We start from the raw sequence: 26,204 nt of genomic DNA, 5'->3' as shown, positions 1-26,204 counted from the left end.
CGCCAGGAGTCGTAGAGAACTAATTTATGCATTAGGTTGCAAAATACCCATTAAAAATGCTGATAAATTAAAGTCTAACACTTCAAGAATCATAGATACTATTCTGGACTATTATTACATTTGTATTCTAATTTATATAATATGTACTTATTTATCATTTTTCTTCTCAAAAATTAAGAAGACCCTCTGTTTATATTCTATTCATATACTTAACCATTTTTTTTTACCTAAAAACGAAATCCATATCCTTTTGACGCGTTCGTCCTACGCTCGTATTTACGCGGGAACATCAATAATTGAATTTGTTCACAATTGGCTTGCAAACAGTAAAATATGTATTGTCGGTTCCTGTATTAATAATCACAAGAAATCCGGGCTTTTCTTTAATAAATTTAAATATTTCATCACTAACGCAAACTAGTTACAAAACAAATTAATTGCAAGAATTAATATTCTAACAATATATATTTATATTTATCAAGTATGTAATAATTTATTTATAGATTGAATATGATTTTTCGAAACCAAAGAAAAATTAAATAAATTTTTTGTCCTTTTTGAAATATGTATCACAAATACTTACAATATGTAAGAAATAAGAATATGTAAACCCAAATACGAACTTGTACGTAATTATTTAATTACATGACAATGATAAATTACGGCCAACTATTTCACGGTATGAACATCTAATGAATGAATATGCAATTATAAAACGATAAAAACTGGACACCTAAATGGAACACTCTACAATTATCATATTATATAATTACTATGTTTATAATAACTACATTTTTTGTAAGTGTTTTAATAATTGCCCTGCGCACGATAACTCATGTGATATCTATAAAATTATATACGAACAATACCTAAGAGATTGGATTGAACCTTACTCAAAACCAACGGAAATGACAGTATTGCAAATACTCAGGAATTCTTAAAACTAGAAACTATATATGTACTAACTATATCTATCTATAGTTATACATCACCATTAAAAAAATTGTGAGTAAAATATGTTGAAACAAAAGGAAAATTAACTATTAAAACAAAAGTTACATAATACACAATAATTACTCAAAAATTACACACAATAAATCAAAGAGCAATAAAATACACTTCACCTGCGAAAACCTTTATAATACAGAAACCTTACATCACTCATAATTAACCATTGATGGATATTTCATATGAATTACCGTCAAGTAAACATATTTATTTATGATACAAATATTGCGTAAAACACTACGATGTTACGAACACTCGACACGAAAGGTAAATAGCAGGTCATTACATATATAATATTATATATTGCTAACATGTCATTTTAAAATCATTAGTTGAAATTATCTAGATTGTTTTCTTTACCTAAATGTTCAGTTACTATACATGTGTAATAGGTATTTTGTGACATAAACTTTATGACTGTCGAACAAATACGTCTCTTGAAAGGAAAATTTATTGATAAATAATAGAACAAATTTAAAACCTTATTTTACTAATACGATAATAATTTAAGAGGGCTTCTATTAACTATTAAGCTTCTATCTTCCACGAAAGATAAGATTCAATATCTCAGCTCAATGAAAACAAATTTCACAACAATAACAAATGCCGTAAGACTAATTAGTAGCAAACAAAACAAATATAATCTGTATACGCCAAAAAGCTATCATTAGAACTTAGTAGATTATATTTTTGCCCATAAACGTTTAGCCATATAAAACCGAGAGTGTTAGTCCAAAAGTGGCCCATTGACCGAGCGCCTTCACAAGGCCACGGAGAGTGGAGACGGTGTCAACCGGTCATTATTTAATAGTTATCGAGGAATGAACTACATTTGTACCAACCTGTAATATAGGCGCAATATTGTAGTCGTAGTCAACCAAAGGAATAGTGTGTGATATTAGTTAGCTCTTTACTGTGATATAGGATTAAGTTGAGTGTTTTTGTTCCGTGTTTTTACCGAATTTTTATAATAATTTTAATTTTACAGCATTTTTAGCAATTATTGTATAATATTTTAGTCATTTTATTTGTAATTTAATCCAGTATTTTTTATCTTGTTTTAAAGTAGTATGTTATATTGTATTTTTTAATTGTAATTTAATATTATCCATACAAAAAAATAAATAAAAAGCAAAAAATGTCTCTGGACTATAATCCAGAGGTGGCGCGAACACCCTGTGATGACGGGTGCCTTAAAAAAAAAATATAGGCGCAATAACCGAACTTTAAAGTGATTTAAACAACAGTATAATAATTAAGAGAGTAGCGTAGTAGTAGTACGCAAGAGTAGCGTAGCAAGTTGTATATCTATCAATCCTCACTAACTTTCACATGTAGTGTAGTTGTTGCTTTTTAGTCACATTCTTTTTAAAATAAGGGTGGAAGCAATGTACTAAAAACAGTTACTAACCACTCCTTAAAACATATAAAGCTAAATATCCTATAATCCTAGTAAAAATGAATGAGAACAAATAACAGTTCATACTATCTCAAACAGTTTTACGGTAAAAAATATGTTTAATTTTACAAACAATACAAGCAAAATCAATTTCAAAATTAAAGATCCATCAATATAACTGCACTATAATTAAACAAAAACCAAACCGTGCGTGATAAAGTCAACATAAACCTAACCGGACTAAAAATCGAGTTAATTACTCATGGGCATATGTTTAATTATCGGATTATGTAGGAATGCAGATATTGCGGTCATTTTGAATCGAGTATAAAAGAGATATCGATAATTAGCTAGACAATTATGTTTTTTCATTGATCGATTGTTATCGTACACGTAGATATAACTTATTACGTATGAAGAATAACAGTCACGCAAATATTCATTGTGTCAGTTGACAAGTTTGGTAAGTGTGTGCCAAAAGTGGTCAGGGAAGTAGTTCTTTGTTTTGTTAGAGCATAGGTTCACTGCTAATTAAATTTAATATTGAATTGACGACTTAACGTATTATATTATGCAAATATAAAAGAGGATCTTCAAGATTACAAAACTCGTTTCATTCATGTAGTATACTTAGGCAATTTCTTAGTAACGTTCTTACTGATTTTTTATCTATTGTACCTACTTCTACTTTGCTTCTCTGATTATTTTACTTATAAAAAGTTTACTATTATATGTATTATGCTTATAATATACTTATAATAATCTATGAAGGAAATTAAAATATCATCTTAGATAATATCACTTCTTATACCAAAATTAGTATACCTACATCAATTCACATTTATGCCGGCCGTTAAATAAAAAATAATAGTCTTTTTATTCATATCCCACAACGATTTATTCAGGTTTTCTTCAACGACAAGCACCACGATAAATATACCACAATAATCTTAAACAACTACATATTAACTTAAAATATATTTTTCTAGAATTAATGCTAAGAAAACGATAAGGTGACATAACCCCTTACCTACTCTACCTTCGTGAACAATTTATTATTATGTAGATTTATTCATATTTGTCTTCACGTTCATGTTCTGATGACAACCAAACTTATAAAATAGCCTCAACACGTCATTGTTTACAAATTCTAAATCGTTTTACATGATTGGAATTTGACAGTGAATATTAATTATCTTTACTTCATTATTACCTCCTAAATATACACAAAACACTCGTATTCTTTCTTCTAAATACAAAGACTATATTTTTCTCGACTGTAGACACGACAATCTCAACTAAACTACTTAGTCATGTACAAATGATTTCAAATTCTATATTTTTCTTAAATCACGACATAATATCAACGAGTTACGTATAATTTGTATGTCAAAGTTAACTCAGTATGTACATACATCAACTTATAGTTTTAGTAACCAGAGGCTCGCGCTTGACTGATCCGTATCGGATATCCAAGAGTCACGGACAGGCGCTCTCCATCTCAAGGTGCCTTCTTTGCCTAATTACACGATACGTAAGTACGTGGCATCGATATGTTAAGATTAAAGTATATTGAAGACTTTAATTAATGTGGAAATCATTTGGAAATAGAGGCGAACCTTCAATCAGTAAATTGGGTTGATGTGGTTAACGTATAGGGTATTGTGGAAAAATCTAAGAAATATTTTCACTACGAAGTTCCTTAAAGGTTTCACGGTACAACGTAAGGGACAATAATATGACTTAGTTTTAGTCAATTTGTTTATGCAAGACTCGAATATAAAGATTTTTATACGATGAGGATATACCAAAAATCATATGTATCGGTAAATTACAAATAGAAGAAGAAAAGAGTAAGTTTAAAATTACAGCTTTAGAAGGAAGTTTTTCAAATATATACGGAGCGCAGACGTAAAGTCAGAACTTAATGACGCAGGCAAGAAGATTTATAATTTATATGGCCGCTGGTATACCGTCATAATATTCTGTGACGTCACTATCCATTGATTATAGTGCCGAACCGAAAGGGGACAGGTAATTGAAGATATTGACGTCATTTCGTTTATCTTCAATGAGCCTTTCTTTAATTTGTTCACTCGTCTCTCGTTTCAAAAGAACGTATCTAATCAAAAATATTGAGTAAGTACACTATAATCTTCTCTTATATATAAAAATGAATTGCAAAATGTGTTGGTAAGCGCATAACTCGAGAACGGCTGAACCGATTTCGATAATTATTTTTTTATTATATTCCTTGAAGTACGAGGATGGTTTTTATGTAGAGAAAACGTAAACATGTACCACGGGCGAAGCTGGGGCGGACCGCTAGTAATATATAATAATAGTTATAAATTAGTTCATATACTTGTATTTTAATTACATAATTAACTATGACAGGTACAATTTGATCATGATATTGGAATAATATGGTAATTAAGTAAAAATTAATACTGTAACGCACGCACATTGTATTATTGCATTGGTTAGTCAAGACAAAGAATACATAATAATAGGTAATGGATTAAAATTAGTTCAAATGAGTTATAGTAAGATTTTGTTTCATATATCATGCAATTTTTATAATCACTAATTTAGTTTTACAAACAAAGCATCATATTAAAACACTTGATATTATTCTATAAAGCCTAGATTAAGATTACAAAATTTGGGAAATTCACAAAGCACTAATAATTTACAAAAACATTCTAAGCGCTTCTTAGAAGGATCACAAAATCTTTTATACCACATTATATCAATATTCAACAGTCTCAAATCAAACACAATGATATTATATATAGAAACAAATTGATACCTAATATAAATGAGTTTTATTTTTCGTTTAAAAATAAATTGACAACAAATCCTCCACGGCCGATAATATCAAATTAACCATAATTTGATATTTCGGCGGACTTTTTATTATCTCACCGTTTGATTGATAGGAAATGTAACTACCGGGGACGGTATCGCTTACGATCCGAGATTGGATTCAGTTACATTTTTTAAAACAATTTCGCAACTTTCGTTCGTCATCATTATAATACTTTTCAACCGACTTCAAAAAATGAGGTTCTCCATTCGACTGTATTATATTTTTTTGTGTTTATTATCAATTTTTTTTTACTGCATTAACCTCACATGTTGTCTCATTTAAATTTGATTGAATTTGGACAATGTGGAGGCGGTTTAGTATTTTATAAAAATTGATTAATGTAATCGATAGTAGCTTTCTCTATGTAATAAAATAACAAAAATTATATTACGTGAAAACTTCCACTAATTTTGTTAAACAAATATCTTTTATATTTACATATAACACATAAATATAGTGGTTTAACAGAAACTCGAATTCATATTGATCAAAACTGATAAACGCTGTGGCTTGCGGTCCCACCGAATTCGAGTTTAAAAAACGGTTCATTCGTTAGCTCATCCATCAAACTGACTCCACGATCCTTCTACTTCAAGGGACTAAACTATCACAATAAAAAAAATTGAAATCCCATGTCCCCTAGAGGGGTAAGGTGCAGATGCATTTATACATCTGTTTCATTCTCTTTATAATATGTTCTGTGGTTTCATTGATCGATCTTCTTTAGGGACAAGAAGGTGACCAACCTTCTGTGTCCTACCAGACGGAGTTTTTTTTTTCTTCGTCTCCACCGGGAATCGAACCCAGGACCCATCGCGCTACGCTCACGCGTCAACTACTCTACCAAATAAACAGTTGATAAAAAGATTGCAAACGCGGTAGTATCTTTATACTATGGCAGTAGGTACAGCGCTCCCACGCGGCAAGGTGAGCCGGCTATTCTTAAATTGTCATTCTATGGCATTGCGTAACCCTGATCAATGAACAAATTGCATATTACTTAATCCGTGTCGCTTTGCGTACTTGGTAAAGTGTGAGAAAATGTTCTAGACACGACTCTTGAGTGGATTTATAGGATAGCATAAATTAGTTGAGCATTACTACGAAATAACGCTTTTCACACGAGTTTTTAACATCTATGCGAATCTATGGTGTTACTCAATGATGTATGTGTATGGGGCAATTAATGAAGAAGGAGGAGTGACTTTTCCTCTTTGATGTAACAACTAACAAGTAATAAGTTTAATATTTGAGCTTAGCTGCGATTAAATGTATATAAATGTAGAGCCATGAATGTAGATATGCTTATGGGTTGATATCAATTTATGGTTCAATCCATAACTTGGGGGATTCAGAGTTGTATCAAGTTTTTTTCATTCAAATCCTATTGTATCATGCATTGTTTATAGTTTAAGGCCCACGAAACAAGTGCGTCATTTTTAGATAAAATATACTATCTACTAGAAAAAGCTGGCGAAATTTTCTAGATACATTTTTTTCTTTGTTTTTATATAATTGTAAGTATAGATAAAGCATCCACAAACATAAACAAAAAATATAATGCAGAGACTCAAATCTAAAAAAGTAATGGTTTCGCTCTATCTGATTACGTTATCCCAGATATACTTATAAAAAAAATCATAAAATAATGTGTGTATATTTTCCCAAATATTTTCAAACTAATTAGTAATTACCACATGAAATCGCTTCACACAATGAAGACTCTCACTGAATGGAAAGGTATTGTTTGTCCATTGTCCATTGACAGCGTTGTTTTGGTTCAATTATTTCTTTTGATAGTGTAGGTACACTATCGCAAATCGTTATTCAACACTTTATTATATTGGATTCGCTTTACGCACTAAGTATTTTAATTTTATCCCTAGAGACACAATAGTAGCACGATTCTGCTGTAACAGAAACGTGAATTCATTTTCCATTACATAGGCATTAAATAATTTCTAAATATTCAATCAAAATATTATTGAAATAGATTGAATTTCTTAACAAAACATCTGAGTTACATAAGTTAAATTACAGATCTGTTGGTTGAAAATTGAAGAAAATCTTTGTTATCTTCGCCAATGCAAAACTTATTAGGTTAGATAAAATGGATCACTAAAAATAAACAAATTTTAATAAATCCAAGTAGTGCTCAAACCACACGTGTGAATGAAAATTATAAGAGATAATAAAATTTTAAAGATGGATAGAATGTTTCGCCCTACGTAAGTTGAGATTTACGCTGATTGTAATTATAACGAATGTATTCTGTTAAATAATATTATACACCTACACCTAATAAAAATAAACCACATGATGCAATCGTAACCTATAGAAAAATCAATAACGCAATAATTTTATTTGTATAAAATCGGTAGCCGTAATAGCGTAGTCGTGAGTACACTATTAAGATAAACACTCGCTAAGTACACAATAACATCGATCTCCATAAAATAACCAAGGTTTATAATTTAATGAACGTAACACACGCGAGCCGTTAATTTCTATTTGAAGAACCGTATCATAAACTGGAACAAATAGTACATTTATAAAACAATTAAATACTTAGATAATATTAAATCTATAAATCCACGTGACGTTGTTACACAGCACTTAAACACAAGCACTATTAACTGTCACAATGCTAACTGAAACGTAATTTTTCTGTGAAATGTGTATACGCGAAATCACCGCGCGCCTGAGGCTGTTAACTGCACTATACTAAAATATTAAACCATTGTATGCAAGTGAATTGTACCAGCCAGTACATGTCCGCTTGCCTTATAATGAACATTTTCCATTCGCACAATGGAGCAATCTGAGGTAACTTGTGATAACGTAGAAGCGCAGTAGCTGCTTCTATCTTACTTTATTTATCTCAGATCCTATGGTTTAGAATTCGCTTTCTTTATATATTATTTACGTGACGTAACAATCTTCGAAGCAAAAAAGACAAAAGTAAAAAACTAATCGTTTTTTTTTAAGAAAATAATATTCAAGTGGCATGTGAATTGCGACTCGAGGTAATAGATGATTAGCGACAAACGTATGCAAATTAAGGTTACATACTTTATTGCACAATGAAATATTCGTTTGCTTTTAAAATTTGCTAAATTCGATAAATAAGGACATTTTGTAACATTGCAGTGCAATAAGCGTCTATAATATTTTCGATATTAAATCAAATAAAGGAAACAATATTTTATTAAGGTTGAAATAAATTAGAATAAATGTATCTTATTTTTTTATATTACAGTTATATTTTAAAGTAAATATATATATAATATTTATGGTATTTTTAGCAATAGATATCCATTTTCACATCTTTATGTACCTCACGTAGAAACGATATAACAAGGTACAAATATAATTATGCATAATACAACTTGACAACTATGATTTTAATTGAATATTTACAGTGAATAAAACACATACAAAGCATACAGAAGGATCACGTCTTAAAGTATAATTATAATACAGTTAATAGTAAAAATAAATGAAATAATTTAGCTACATTTTATAGTAGGCGCTACAGGCGGCCGCTCAGTAATTAAGTACCGCTGTCTTCACACTGTGTTATTAAAAGATTACAGATAATGTTACAATTACATACATTTAATACTCCTAACCTCATGCTATATCTCTGTTAAATTCTACCATTAATCTAATAAGTAAGTTTTCTTTTACTAAAACTTATTTTTGTTAAAACAATTGTAAAAAAATAATAATTTGAATTTAAACTATCCTATACTATTTACGATAATGATTATCGGTGTATAATATACTCGTACTTATATGTCTAATAAAAATTGCTCTTTCTTAATTTATTCAATTACATTTTAAATTCTTGAAACACTTTCTGTTTTTCTTTACACGCAAATTAACAAAGACTACTTTCTCCGCTCCTTCGTTGCATTCACCTATTTCTTTAAATATTTTATTATTTCTGCAACCTCTTTAATTTATAGCTTTAATAAGAAACTGATTCATCATCATCATCCATTGGTCCACATTTTTTAATTTGGCCAGAAGAGAAAAATTAAGCACAACGATTTTTACGTTGTGTAGAAAGTATTATGTGATCGAACTTCTAGTTTTTGGCCATACCAGTTTCTTTATGACATTTTTGTAACCGATTTCTATGAATTAATGCAATAATGTGCTGATAAATTTTAAAGTTACTGTAATTATGTCACAAATCCTCTAGTCGGTGGTTCTTACCGTTGCTTTCACACACACATTCACATGCTCTACAACACATAGCATTTCTTTTATTCCTATAACAATTATAATTGTTATTTATAATTATGCTTACATTTGCCAGGGCCTCTTCATACGAAGGGTTGACGGGGGACACAGATGCTGTTTCACGTTGCAACGCCGTGATGGGCATGTCAGCGCATCACTGGATACCTGGAAAAAGATTTTATTTTTTACAATACGTAGTTAAATTTTATGAAAATTTTTGTAATGGTATAATGATATGCAGTTGATATAAGCATTCAAGATTTAGTTTTTATAATAAATTAACTTTTCTATTTAAAAATTTATTTAATAAATTTTATATTTTTGTTATTATATTTTTCACATTATAACTTAATATATAGAATAAATAATTTTAGTGAAGTTATGATAATAGAGGAAACTTAATTTTAAATTATATAAATTATGTTATTTATTTCTATATATTTCATAGTTACCACATAATCTATTCATCAAGTTCTATAATTATGTTTACTACACCCATAAAAGCAGGTGTGGCGATTTAAAAACATAAGATTTCTCGAGGTCTTTGTGTTAATGTTTGTTTCTTTTTGTATAAAATAATTCACATGTTCTGCAATATATTAATCTATACTAATATTATAAAGCTGAAGAGTTTGTTTGTTTGCTAGAACATGCTTACCACGGGACCGATTATTTCACTGTTAGATAGTCCATTTATCGAAGTCTATAAGGCTATAGGCACGCTAAGATGTGCCAATAAGAGCAAAGTAATGCGTGTAAAACCGCGGGCACAGCTAGTGTTATTATAAAAACACGTAACCTATCACCGTTGCAATTTAACCACAAAACATGTGTTATTGAGTGCTTCAATGGAAAGCGTTTAGAAATAGTGTTTGTACAGACATTCGTTTTCAATAATCCGATCTTCGCGATGTGTTCTGTGACGTAATACAAATATAACATTGTCACACGATGTATGTATACATATCGTGGACCTTAGTCGTGGACATTGGTAATTCTAGGACAAATGTTTCGAACTAAAATTCAAAGACTCTACATTGAAGATATAATTTAATTATTTAAATTTCTGATGCGAACATAAATGTTTGTTTACATGTTTTTTTTAATCCCTTGACATATTTAATGAGCAGACATTTAAAATTGTTTTTATTTAAACCTCTTGAAAATAAATCTAGAAAGATTGTAAACAAACATAAGATAATGTAGGAAATATATTGTAATACTGTGGTAATGTTTTGTGTTTTCATAAATAAAGATTACATAATCAAATCCATTTCAATGTTGATCTTATAGACTGATCTTACAAACTAATGATTCTTTGATAATTAAGATCTATATTTTATATCACATCTATAAATCCTCTGACTCAAACAACACAGAAATAAGTAATTGATTTGCAAATAATGAAGCGGCGATCATTGTCCTCATTGTACTTGGAAGGAAATCTGACCTTTGACACATCCATGACGTCGTGACTTCCTGTTTCATATAATTGCATTCATGTGTAATGTCAATTATTTAAAAGTACACATCCTACTTGTATTTAAAAAGCTCAATTATCAATTAACTACGCTCGAACCGGTATTAAGATGCTATAATAATATTGAAATAATTGTACTAACTACTAACTTGCCTATGGTAATATTTTAACGGGTTAATTTAATTTTATTTGTTTATACCAATTGAGCTCGAAAATAATAAAGCTTAATTTATACCTGTATGCGTAGCTTATGCCGGTATAACTCGGGTAGAGCCGGGATATTTCATGACGTTTAAAGGATTTTTTTTCTCTGAGGAATATGTAAAATATTTAAACATTTTAAAACCTCTTGTCACTTAAATCTACGCTTGAAGTTATACTCTGATTAGACTCCAACTCTTATTTATTCCTTGTATAAATGTATCAAATAATTGAAATGAAATGTCTTTCATAAGATTCTGCACATAGCTACATAAATATCGGTAATTGAGTAGGCGTTATTATCAATCAAAGAACAGAATTCTTAGGTTTTTCTTATATACAATTAGTTACGTAGATATCATACTACTACTGATTACATCACGGATGTAGGGTCAGAACGCGAAATAATTATTTTGTATTCCGCCCAAGACGTAGAAGGTTATATTTATTCCGCTAACATTTAGCGTAAACCGATCTACTTACGATCTGAATACAAAATACAGAACAATAGGAAATACTTCAGTTATTACACTATAGAGTCACGACATTACCCGGAATTATAAAATAATTACGATTATTAAGTAGGTACACTTTAATTGTATTCATTTGTCTCCTACAACGGACTCATCTGTATTATCAATTATGTATGTTAAAAAAACATAATGTTTGAACTAAGTATTCTTTATCGTAAATACTACATCAATTGTAATAACATGGTAATAACAATTAGATCACCATTTCATTATCATCTGCCCATATTTGTTCCTAGATACACCTGACGAAATATGGCCTACACCTGTGCACAGTGCAACACACCATACATAAGTAATTATCATAAACAGTAGTAAAATTGTACTTGTGTTCTGGAATATATGCGTATTGCCTACGCATACACGAGGACCAAATGCCTAGTCATAATTTTAGGATATGCTGGTTTGATCAGACAAAACAATAACATCATAACAACTAAAAATTGTTCTATAACTCTTAAATACATCTATGTACTTATAATTTACAATGCATATCAATATGTTATATGCTTTTAAAATGTAGGTATTCATAACTTTTAGTAGGTCAATAAACGCAGAAAGATTCGACATCATAAAGTTAAAACTATTAAGATGCAACCAATATGAAAACATCTTCATTTGAAATACCGACTACGAAAATATGATTAACTTTTGCTTACTGTATTAATGAAAAACAATTTCAAATGTTTTAATGCGCATATAGAAGGTAGAGCAAAAATTAATGTAATTTGATGTTTCTTTACTAATTACAATTTACAATTAATAAGGTATGTACATTATAGGCAATCTTCACACAATTGCGTGAGATTTCTAATTTAAAGTATTTACATGTAGACGTTGAAAAAATTTAATATATCCATTGACTTACAAAAGACTTGGTTCAATCAATTATTTCGTATTAATTGAATAAATTATGTACAAAGTGTATTTAAAATCAATACTTTCGCTGCTTATTTGGCACTTAACTAGATTGCTAAAATTGTTATGCACTACTGAAATATGTACTTAAATGCTTAAAATATACCACACATTAGGAAATAAGAATATGTATGTATAACTAGCTTTTCGCCTGCAGCTTCGCCCGCGTAGTCAAAGAAAAACCCGCATAGTTCCCGGTCCCGTAGGATTTTCGGAATAAAACCAATCATGTTATCATCTATGTGTTTGCCAAATTTAATGAAGATTGGTAGAGCAGTTTTTGCGTGAAGAAGTAACAAACAAACAAACATACAAACTTCGCATTTATAATATTAGAAGGATTCGACAAAGCGTATTTATGGAATATCAAAGCAAAATTACTTCGCAACATCTTTGCACCTGCCAAAGCTAATAAAGCACGATCATTTACGAATGGTGATTGAAGAATCCGATATAAACGTGCCACCCATACGAAACAACGATGAGTCAATACCCGCCTGACCTCCTAGAAAGGAAACTTGTAAAACATACTTTCTTAAAACCACATGCAGGGAGTCTGCCAAAAAAACCTTCGCATAACCCACTTTTAAATTTCGTTTTTATTTCCGAGTGATGTCCCCAAAATTGAGAGATGTCCTCATTAATGAGTGTTTCTTTTTTATTTAATAAAAATAAGGAGGAGCTGCTGTTTTGACAGGGCAAGGACCGCAAAAGTAATTGTTTCTTAAAGTAACGACGCCTACACTTTCTAGCAAACTTCACAATAGCATACAAGTTTTCTTAGATTCTAAGGCGTTCAAGTTTATGCTTCATATGATTTAGACGATTTAGATTAGATTTTGAATGTGATTGTTTTAGGTATTATGTATTTAATGGTTCTTCTGTTTATAATAAGATAGAACGCAATCTCACGCAATCTACTTGATTTATAGAATTTTTTTGCATCGCCTTTACTTTATGGAAATAAATTATTCCTCATGTACCGTTCATCATTTAATTTAGCTAGTACGTTAAAAAAATATGTAGAGACCACCTTTACTTTTACGAAAACATTCATACTGTCGTTTATTGGTCGTGTTATGTAGAAAAGCAAATATAAACAAATCTATATTCACTATTTACCAACCTAGAATTACTATGTGTGTCAAACCATTCGGTAACTGAATATCACCATTACTGCAATACATTCCAATCGCGCAAACCACTCAAATAAACATACAAATTTCACAATCCCAAAACCAATGAGAAATGTACAAAGAATTCCTGTCCACTACTGTCCGTGCGTAGGAGTCACTTTTGACGTAATTCGTCTTGAGGGACTGTTTGTTAATTGTATCGGCAAACTAATTAACCACGAAGGTCGAACAATTGGTAATTTTCTTGCAATCTTAGAGGCTTTTGCCTTATCGGTCTGACATTTGAAAGAACAAAACAGTTAAAAATTTAAAATACTTTTTCACCTTAATTGATTTGAAAGATTCGCCATATAAATGTTATATCATATAATACCTAGTATAGTTATTTATATAAATCAATCTAAGAAGCTGAAACATACATCTACGAATTGAGATTTTGTTCTTTATCCCAGTATTGTTAATACGCTATGTTAATTTATAAGACTTTACATAGAGCAAAAATTACGCGCACAAAATGTCCCCACTTAAACATTTTGTACACGATTAAAATTCAACAATTATTTTAAACAAAACAACGTATTCCATACGCATATTACGTATTCCAATCCAAACACAAGATAGTGGTTTGTGAATTGTAATCGCAAATAAAGCAGAATCCTGGAAATCCATAGATACTAATTCATTGTACGAGCAATACCAAATTGAACATTAAATTGCGTACACCAAATTCGAATTGTTAGTCCCGTGTGGTTTCAAATCTCGTAAACTCGATATCAGATTCTGGCTCATGCCATGAATTATTCATAAGGCATCGCACAATAGACTTTTGGAATCGATGATTATAGGTAGATATAGGTCCTAATAAGGAAAATATTATAAAAAATGTATTGCCAGTTTCAAAACATCATTCTCGTGTTAAAACCGTAAATTTATTTTTTACGATGCAATTTTTATGGTGCTACATAAATTAATAGGACGTATATGGTCAAAAATCAGGTTTTAAAAGGTTTTTTGCGAGTTATTAATGGTAATAATCAAGTTTGAAGTAAGCTTATAGTTTTTAGTTATGTTGATTTCAATTTATCGATATACGATCGTGTATAAGATTAATTAATGTTAATAATATTCAGCTATAGCAGTTGTCTAGTTCAATAATATCTCAGAGTGGAACAGTACAAAATTTTGTTGACGTATGTAACATAAAATCTAATGGATACTGTATCATTTTAATCCACCCATCTACAAAAACGAAAAAGCAACAACTTAAGTGATATAAATTGAACAAAATATACTATGACTTATTTTAAAGAACAGGATAAATTATAACGAAACTGTATAATTATATGGGTATTTTTCAAAATGTTATCTAGGTGTACTAAATTATGCCAAACACATTATTCACATTAACACAAACTCGTAAAATAGACTAGAAATAAACAATCTGATAATACACAAAGACTTAAGACGACTTAAGTCTATGAAGTAAATAAAAACGTTACGCTACGTGACTCTTTTATCGTTTAAATCTTAAAACGTGAAATTACAAAGTTATTCATAATTTTGTTTGTTCATGTGAAACAAATTTTATCGAGGTGGTCGAAAATATTTACTTGCTCGATTGGTTAGCGATCTAGTGATACTGAAGGTCGTTGATACGAACAGTCTTTCAGTGTTTATAAAACTACTTATGTACTAGTAACTGACTTCTTGATAAAATATTGAAAAAAAATTATTCCTATTCCCGTTATTCCATCTTTGTTTACATTTTATAACTGTAACTGGAATGCATACATTTTTAGGAATTTAATTGCTGGACTGGAAACAGGACTTTATGATATTGGTTTGCAAAAAATTGGTTTAGTTTATTTTATAGACGTGGAGTTTAAGGGTAAATACGCTGAAAGTAGTCTTAAAATACTGAAATTAAAGGTAAATTAAACAGATTACACCGAAACCCTACTTATCGTTATATGCATGGAACCTAATTGTTTCTTCGCCTATGGATAATAATTATCTAACCAATATGTCATCTAACTTACTAGCGGTCCGCCCCGGCTTCGCCCGTGGTACATATGAAAAATAGATGTTGGCCGATTCTCAGACTTACCCGATATGCACAGAAAATTTCATGAGAATTGGTCCACCCGTTTCGGAGGAGTATGCAGACTAACATTGTGACACGAGAATTTTATATATAAGATAACGATTCTTGAAAACATATTGTTAAATCGAAACTTTTAGAACTTTTGTATTCAAGTTCACGACATAACTTTTAATATTATTACGATGTAAATATATTAATTTATTTATTTTTCTACGTTGTATACTTTATGGTATGCATATAACATAGTACTTAGTATGAAATCACAAGAACTTTACCAGTTACAAGAAAATTATCTTAAACGCATCTTACTTCAAGACTTCTTAATTAAAAGTTTTTAAACCGTTCGTAAATTACATCATTATTTGTCGGCCCCTTCAGTAAGCTACCCAGATCGTATTTCAAGAGATTATTATATAAAATATTTTGACAACTGGTTTTCTCAAATGAAACGCATCACCACATTCATTGAACCGTGATTTAATATAAAAAGTTTTAAAGCACGGGTCCTTTTATACTGGTACAATTTATAATGCAGCGTGGGAAGAAGTATGAACAATGAGAACGCGGAAGAAAAAAGTAATATTAGTATATATCTAAATGTGATTTATTTAAATATTATGCGTCTTTTGTAAATTTTTTATTCTATATTACAAAAAAAATATACAAAAGATTTTGTAATAATATACAATAATATACACCACAATAATCAATAATTTATTTTAATATCTATGATAAAAATAATTTTTCGTAGTTTTACGTAAGAAACTACAATAGGTCGTTGGGGAACTATGCAAATTCCACAAAGCTAATCCCTAAGCATTTTCTTTACAACACTAATACTGTTAAAAATAGTATTCCCTTTTTTAGGACTTTACCTTATCTATATTATATTTAGTATTTCTATTATATCAAATATTAAACATTCTTTTCAATGTATAGCAGTATATTTCTAGTATTGTAAGATAAAACATTATTAGCTTTTCAAAAAAAAATTACTAAAAACAATATTTTTACTACGATAATAATATAATAATGTCCCTGTTGGCAAATAATACCCAAATTAACTTGTTTATTATTCAGCCGATGTCACTCTACAACGGCCTCCAATGTCGGTCAAGTTCTTACAACGGTAAGGCGTTTATATAATTGTAACCTTTGGATTTTTTGCAATGATTATTTAAGCAGAAAATTCTTAATTTCCTCCTCATAAAGGTTATTTAGTTGTGGTACATAGTATGATATTGCATGTACACTTATGTATAATTTGGGTATGATTTTTCACGCAAAAATAGCATTCTTCTAATGTAAAAAGAATGTGATGAATGGAAATTCATATATTTTATATGCCTAATCTATTTTTATGCCTTTATTGCATATTTATTTTCAGTCTTGATCAGTATAAAAACATTCCACCTTCAATTAGCAACATAATAATTGTACACTGCCGGAATTTCGTTAACCTTAAATTAAGTCAACTGCCTGACTTCACAGTTCACAGCAAATTGCGATAATCCATCATGCCCATAAAAGCACCGGACCATATTTATCAGATCATTACAAATAAAGAAGCATATGAGGCCATAAAGCAGCTGGACTGGGCTTCAATGACAACAAGATTGTGTTCCGAATTCCGCGCGCACGGCAAAGGCCTTGTCGTCTAGGGTCAGCTGCCAACCTCTGTTATTATCATTCGTGCCACTGAATTCATACTGAAATACGCGGTGTGAATATAAAGGGCGAAATCTCTCAAGCTCACTATCAAACTCATCACACGTCACGATTTACAAAGAATATTCACGGTTATGAAACAAACATGAACTTAGATCTGTCCTTGGTGTTTATAAATTGTCAGTTCGTGGAGATATAAATAATTCATAATGTGGGGAGGGAAACGACTTACTTAACAGAATTGTCGCGGTGATATTGAAATTATTTTAATTTGTCTATTATAAAACTGTTATCTAATAGATTTTGTATTGACATTTATGCGATTTAGGACCGCACGTAGCACGGTTATATACGAACTTTTAAATAATTTTAAACATTATCCATTGAAAAAAAGAAATGATGTCGCGAATACTAATATAATAATACGAAAAATGTAACAATTTTATAATTATGATTCCTTTGTTACGTAGCCTGTTTAAATGATAGTTTTAAATGTGTTTTACTATTAAAAGCAAAGATTCTAACAAATTCAATAATTAATAGCAAATAATCTAGAAGAAACACAAACGATCTAAGTATATAAGTAATGAGTCCATATTTGGGCAGAATATTTGCATTAATTATTCTGTCCCAATAAGGATTTACTTTAATGAAAATAATCTAATAGGTTTTTTAATTCAATAAAGCATTTTGACCTAATAAAAACTTGAATATTTAATTGCATTTGTTAATTACTTACCAAACATGGTTCAAACCTTTAAACTTAAAAAAGCGACTATTTGCAAGTTTTTATGGAGTGCTTATGGCTGTGGATAAAATTACGTTGGAATTTAATACATTTTACCTGGTATTTAGACAGGATATCTAACCACACCTTGATTATTTAATTGGTCTGGCTCTGTACTTACATTTACAAGTCTACGGTAATTGCAACATAATTACGTACGCTAAATAGATCTTCTGATAAAGGTCGTTTATTAATCAAATATTTTCTTACAGAATGAAGTCAACAGTGCAGCAACATCAGTCTTCGCAAAAAAACTTATTATGCCAAATATAAAAAAAAACGTTAATTGCTTTAACCTGGTTACTATGTGTCATATGGTAATATAACGAAAAAAGCCATTAAAAATCTGAATAACTATAGAATAAAGGTTCATTCAGTTCCTATGTACTGCACAATAATAATTATTACATTAGATACAATTTACAATCATAGAGCGAATACAACCGAAAAGTAAAATTTATTTAAAAAAAAGCTCAAGTGTGCTACGATCGTTGCATGAAAGCAATAACCTTATTCACCTTGTTAGATTAAGAAATTATCAACACCATAGAATTTTGCAAATACTTGATGACAAATTTCCTTATAAATATTTTATCGCGTTAGACAGTTCTATGTACTTCCTATTATTGCATAGTACAGTGACACAACATTGAACTGAAGGCACTATGTGACACTACCAGGATAGTGAATCATAATGGGATATTTTCTATGAAATCAAGGATGTAATGACTAACATCTTCTTTACGCTAAATGTAGAATTTACGCGACACTTAAAATAGAGTTTTTTTTTAAGTAAAAATAAGAAGTGACTTTTACTTTTTTTTCGTTATTGGCGTCTATGCGTTTTTTCATATTCCCCATTGTTTCGAATTTTTCCTACCTTATCCTATATTAATCCTTTCGACGATAGAGGTCCTTTAATAAAAGCTAAATCAATTTGTAATAATATGTACCTACCGATCGATATTTAATTATATATAATAGAACATAAAATAACTTCAAATTAATTCCCACGCATATACATTTTCATAGCTACTCATTATTAAACAAGTATTATAAAATTACTCATTCGGAGCATTGCTCTTAAATAACAGTATCAAAGCTAGTCCGAAACAAAACAAAGCATGCGTAGGCGCAACTGAAAAACTATACCTGTCATTATACTTCAATCTTAATATAATAACGCCTATAAATGTCCAAGACAATTCGTTTTTTGCAGCAATTTTTTACCTCTATCAAAGTCAATGGCTACAATTATGTAGCGACATGAAAATGTATTCAATTTAAATGTTTTATGGATGTGATTGCGATGGTCGTATATTATGTGGTGTATGTATACTCTGTTCTAATACATATTAAAATTTACAATATCTCTCTCGGTAATTTTATCTAGGTACCTATACATATATCTACCTACTCTTAAAAAGCGACACTAATACTTTGAGCTCTAACCTTTCTTTTTCTTCTTAATATTAGGTATATTTGGTCAATTATAATTACGATTAGGAGTTTGTTAACTGCGTGACAATATTATTACCTAAACCGTTTAAGTTTAGAAATAAAATTCCATGCATATACGATCATTTGTATTCATAAAAGTCAGATTTCTACTTCAGAGTTTTAATTTATATCAACTGAAATATGCATCAATTAATTTAAATCTATTATAGATTTTGCGTTTACCATTAATTTATTCCCAAGTATGCAAACACAGAGATTAATCACCTAGATATATATTATAAACCACATTTAGGTATTGTATACAAGGCAATATCAGTGTAGGCTATAGGGAAATCATTATAATTTTATCAATTACTGTTGTATCTTACCTGTTTTTATGTATCTATAATATAAAATTAGTATTTTGAATTAATTTATGTTTCCATTGTGTTAATATGTAATTTGTCAGTGGTAAATAACTTTTATCATGTGGTCAAATATTATCAGTCTGTTCGGCCATTATTTTTGAAGCCTTGTTATTAACAAAACGGAATAGGTATCATTATTAAATTAATTTCTTACTTTATATTCTCTGGAAGTACATATGTACTTATTTACCCCGAACCACATGCCTTTTTTCTACCATTATATAAGTAAATACAGGCAAAATAAGGAATCCTACAAAAATATTCCTTTGCACAGAACAAATAGAAGATGTTAAGATGAAAAGATAAGCTTTTATTTAACACCTAATCGTTGAAATTTATTGTTTTGCAAGGCAGAATGTTCTGCAAGGAATGTTAACGTTTTTATTCTCTGATAACCATTAATGTTTACACCAGCAATTTCCGCCGTGTCTTCCTTAAACCTTAGTCCTCATGACCGGAAATGTGTCTATAATGTACATATAATAGCAACTACTTTTTATGTCCTGTTTATTCCACTGCAAAAGTTGGTTGATATTTTTCGCGCGTACACATTACTCTTACGTACCTTATTGAAAAAACATTGGAAGGAATGCTATAAAATGGCTATGCTTGCTTTTTTATTCTTTGACATTGAACTCATAAAACTATAAAACTGTAAAGTTTGGCGCCAACTCCATTAACGATTTGTATTGATTATAACCAAACGTTCGATTAAGTGTTTCATAATTATATCACTGGCCATATTTTATCTCAGTAGGCTAGTGCCCAAATATTGTATTTATTACCACATACTTAAGTGGCATAATGATCATTTGAATCCATTGCACAAATGATTAATATTTGCCAATACATTAGTATTTGATAATAGATATCAAGTAAGAGTGATAAATGATGCCTAAATATAATCTACCAAATAATTTGTTAACGCTGTGCGTCATTGAATAAATATTAAATATAATAATATGCGCACACCCATACACCACTGACGTATTATGTCATACCTAATCTTAACTTATGGAACGTTTACAAAATGGTTTGAATAAAATTTTTATTTTACATCAGATAAAATAACATCTCTCGTGATTCTTTGTACTCTCGTATAAATAAATTCAACATAATTATTATTAACTTTTCATTTCAAGAAGTCAATAATCGTTAATTATGGAAATGGCTATTAAAATTTAAAGAAATGTAAAATTATTCTGTTTTAATCATCAGCTGAAATGACACGTTTATAAATTACAATATTCATATATTTAGCCACAATCAATCTCATGATACGCATCACTAAATATATATACATATACGAATGGTAGAGTCGTTGAAATGCAGATTAACAGATGGAATGTAATAAATTACCTGCCACTGAAATATATTCTTCTCGCGTTACGCAACACTATTATTTACAAAACAAACACTGAAAAACACGTGACCACAGCGACGGGAAAACTTAACAACTTCAAGACGTTTCGCACTGAACTCGTACTACGTTAGTTACTTGCACTTTTCACTGACTTTTCATTGAGAAAAGTTGGTAAATGTATCGGCTATCGAATCGATGGAAGACGAGCGGTCGACGGTGAGTTCAATACAACATGACTAAAGCGTAGAGGTACGCATGACAAACAGAATACAAGCGTCATACACCCTGTTTGCGCGAGAGTGGGGGCAGACCATACCGGCCGCGGGACAAGCCGTACCTTTAAATGTTTATTTTATTCGTAATCAACTCGGAGCGAAAAGTCGAATTTTTTTATGGACGTGATTTAATATTTAATTTGCTCAATAACTGGATTCTTGCAAGTGATAAGACTGGTTCCAGAGAACCTGTATAAAGAAAATTAGGAGGTACTTGTGTTTTTAGTAAGCGGAGATTAATATTTGTGGTATCAGTCAATGTTTGAGTGGGTCAGGTAAAGACAATATTGGTTTTAACAATACAAGCCAAAAATGAGGATCTGAATAACGCCTTTGTTTGTTCTTCTAGTTTAATCGGTCAATAGTTTGACGGGCATATTATTTATACAAGACTCTAGAAGTAGTACATATTATGTTTAAAAAATGTTGGCGAACGATGTCATTCAAATAAGAATCGTATTTCTACTCTCATCATTTGCGATATATGCACAATTAAACAGGAAATATTTTATGTTTCCAATATGGTAGAGCCAGGTAGAGATTAATTGTAATAATAAGATAGTAGTAAAGCCAAACTTATTAACATACATAAATTAATAAGATTTTATTATTCTTCTTTGTATTAATGTACATTACGAGCGTTAATATACTTACTTGTATAAAATTTTCTATTTAGAAATATCTTACTTACCTACTTAATATAGCTATGCCTGTAGTTTCACAGCTTCTGAATATACCTATTCTTTATATTGTCTGTCAGTTAAATAACAAATAATTTATGAGAATATATATCAAGAAGTGTTAAATAAGGTAAATACTTAAATATAAAGCTAGTCTTACATAACCACCAATATAATAATGAATATAAATAATACTATTGTTATGAATAGATAAATAATATCATTCAGTCCTTACACGTTTCAAATTATCAGGCAAAGATTACGTAAACCATTCAAGGACCAAATAGGAATATTAAATTAGGTTGTATTTGAGAAATAGCAGGTAGGCGGGTCGAGTTTGATCTACCTCGGCCAGTTGCATAGCAATGAAGCGTAGGCGCCACTCATAATGATGTTACAATTTGTAGCCTTTTGTAGCATGCAATAATGTAACGCACATGCTCATGCGCATTGGATATTACTTATTGTTATAGTTCATAAGGTACGGTCAGTATGTACGTCAAACTCGTAAGGAATTTTCTTGTTACCTATTATGTCTATAGTCGTGTACTGTAGTCATGTGTGTACATAGATACTATGTAAGAAAACATGGGTAAATATAATATTTCATAGCTTGATGATTTTTAAGAACTTTTGTACAAGCAAGTTTATAGTTAAAAATTATAATTGTAATTAATATTTGCTAGAAAAAAATGTAGAGACGTTTTTTTCTCTGTATCTTGCGAATGTAGAGACATTTTTTCTCCACATAAATTCTTAAAATAGTGTACACAAAAACTTACTTTATTTTCAACTGCAAAACAACATTTAATGGGAAAACAGTAATTATCTACTAAAATATAGATTTAGAATCATCTAGCGTGAAACGAAGCAATAATTTCATACATTATAACATCATAACCTATCACTATAATATATACAATTTTCGGTATTTTGTAAGGTCCAGATCTGATAATAATTCATTTTAAATTGTCAGAAGGCGGCATTAATACATCATATAACAATTATGAGTTACGACGTCTTGTAACATTCAGATGTCAGGTGCAAGACAATGTTTATCTCAATAACAAATGCTGAGTCGTTTATGTGAACATACCTACTCGTAAAACTTGTTTTATTACGTATGTATGATCGATTGAATTGAGGCAACTTGTACAGTTTATGTAATTAACCGTGTGCATCGATATTACAAATTGTTTTGAAATTATTAACGTTCAACATAAATAAATAAAATTAAATAAAGAATGTAAGTTAGTGGGCACGTTCATGTTATAGGTAAAGTAAGTCATTGCATGAAAATTAAAAAACGTATGGATACTTATGGCAATTTTATTTTTATAATCCCTTTGTAATTTATAAAAATCTTGAAATTCCAACAATTGTAAATTAAAAACATAAAATTGATTAAAATGGTTTAAAAAAATGTTACCAGTAAACTTCAGTGCAACTTCGAAATAATTATACAAGAGACTCGATTTTTACTCTTTAAACTTCTAAAAATATTTGACTTCTGTGCGAGTCGGTTCACTAATTCATTTAATAAGGGTAATTTAATATTAAACATGTATATTAGCCGTTACGTTTTCCTAAATCTCTTATATAAAAAGGTAGTTACATTAATAAGCAGTCCTATAATCAATTAAGACCGGCAAAAACAAGTCATGGAACTAAAAAACTTCATTTTCGTGCATAGCATTTTAATAGATCCGCCTTCTTACTCTAGTTATTACGCACATAGTCAAACAACTTGTAATTAAATAAAGAAAAGTCCGAAGGTAAAAACTTAGCTTAAACAAATAACCACGCTGAATATTTTAATAAATGGAAAAAATAAATTCTATATGGGGATAGAATTATTAGAATAAATTCTAATAATTCTAGATGGGGTATTTTATCATTTATTTATTTATTTAGTTATTTATTTATGATAAGGTACCTTACAGCTAGTGATACAATTATTGAGATGAATAAATACTATAAGCTACGCCAATTAAAAGGTACACCAATAGGTAGTAAAATAATATACGTATGTGAACAAAGACTAGTATATCATAAATTGATGATTACTATACTATACACTTACCCACGTAAGTATATATATACTTACCCACCCCATACATATAATAGTGTAATCGTAGTCAAGAAACATATTGCCATATTTGTGTATTTGTGTGTTCATTGTTGGTTTGTATTCATGGAATGTGTCATTTATTTGTAAAAGCACTCAGGCTTAGCTCTAACTGAGTGTACAAAACCTAATAAATTGGAATGCACTTAAACATTACAAAGTAAGAAAATTCTGCTTATATTATGCACACTTAATTAATACGTGGATATAGTTGAGTATATATTTTAGAAATTGCCTAGATAATACAGAATTATTCGCACTCAGATTGGAATGTAAATAAAGATTTAATAATCCACTCGACAATAACTAAATTATTCCTTATTAACCTACATCTATAATGTAATAAAGAAACTAAAAAACACTTAAATATCTTAATTACAACTCCAATTCAACTACGATATCGAATTGTACATAAAATTTTGCAGTCTATTAAATTGCGTAAACTGCCACACTTAAAATTAGTATGTATTAGCCGAAAAGCATTAAAGCTTCCGAGCCGGAACCATCCAGCTATTAATAATTCGTTTAAAGGACGTAGTAGCAGTGGAAGGTGATAAACGTAGATCCCCATATAAGGCTCGCGTAGGCTAAACGCAGGATTATATTATTAAACCAGTTAACACAATGTTGTGTGGGCTCGCTAACGTGCAAATTTGGCACAACTAGCACCTAACTGTGCCATAAAAAGTTATTGAGATATAAACAGCGTGAGTCAGAAGGTGAAGCTTGAACGTATTAAGCCTTCATATTAATTGTACTTTATTAGTTTGGATTTGGATATGACGAACGTATTGCCCTCTTTCAGATTTCAAATCAGCAACTGATGCAAATTTTGTATTCGTAGTTTTAAACATAATCCAAAAGTAAGTAACTATGTATCCGAATATCTATTGATGTTGTGTGGAAATTTACATATATAGTTTTCACGGTAAATGACTGTGGTAAATGTATCTAAGGAAATATTTAGATTTATAATATAATATAATATTATAAAGGTACTTTTTAAGTACTTCACGAAAGCGAAGAGAATAGAATAAGTAAATAAATCGTTCATTTCTTTCCACAATACACATGTATCGGTATGCATCGGTATTAAATTACCACATACAGGCTTTTGGTGTAGAAAGCTGAAGCCTGTAGGTGTAATCCCGTAAAACAGGTCACTAGGTCTCAGATTTCAGGTATATCTCTCTCTTCTATAATCATTATATTTTTAAGTATAAGTAATTTAATGAGTTTAAATTTATTTCATATTATACAAGAAATACATAGGGGAGATGGGCCCAAAGGGGGCACCTTACGGGAAAATTAAAAAAAATGAAGTTTGAAAAGAAGTTAATCCATTTATTTTTTTGCCAAAAGTTCCATTAATAAATACTTTTGAATGCTAAGTGGTTAAATTTGTCAAAAGTTAAAGTATATAATAATTATTAACAGATTACTAAAAGCCTAAGATTGCCCGCTTTACCCGAAGGGGAGGCCTAAAGCGGGCTTTCGTTTAGGGCAAAACGGGCAGTAGTTGGGTAAAGCGGGCAG

At 30.0% G+C, this 26,204-nt stretch overlaps 1 protein-coding gene across 3 annotated transcripts in view; it reads right to left on the bottom strand.

Moving 5' to 3' along the window:
* Positions 1 to 21,849, bottom strand: part of chas (chascon) — an 87,304-nt gene extending 65,455 nt beyond the window's left edge. For 2 of the 3 annotated variants that reach the window (XM_090108751.1, XM_090108752.1), the window contains exon 1: positions 7,848 to 8,010. Coding sequence is in view for 1 of the 3 variants with exons in the window: in XM_090108753.1 (XP_089964879.1) it covers positions 9,598 to 9,675 (78 nt within the window). In the remaining 2 variants the exon portion in view is untranslated. Of the gene's footprint in view, positions 1 to 7,847; positions 8,011 to 9,597; positions 9,696 to 21,581 lie in introns of those variants that run through there. The other variant, XM_090108753.1, reaches the window with a different exon arrangement.
* Positions 21,850 to 26,204: the final 4,355 nt, after the last annotated feature.

The sequence above is a fragment of the Colias eurytheme genome, chromosome 13 (assembly GCF_061535395.1).
Source record: "Colias eurytheme isolate Ceu_HAF_F1 chromosome 13, ilColEury1 Martin Lab GWU primary, whole genome shotgun sequence".
In the NCBI taxonomy this organism is placed as follows: domain Eukaryota; kingdom Metazoa; phylum Arthropoda; class Insecta; order Lepidoptera; family Pieridae; genus Colias; species Colias eurytheme.
This window is presented reverse-complemented; position numbering and strand designations above follow the sequence as displayed.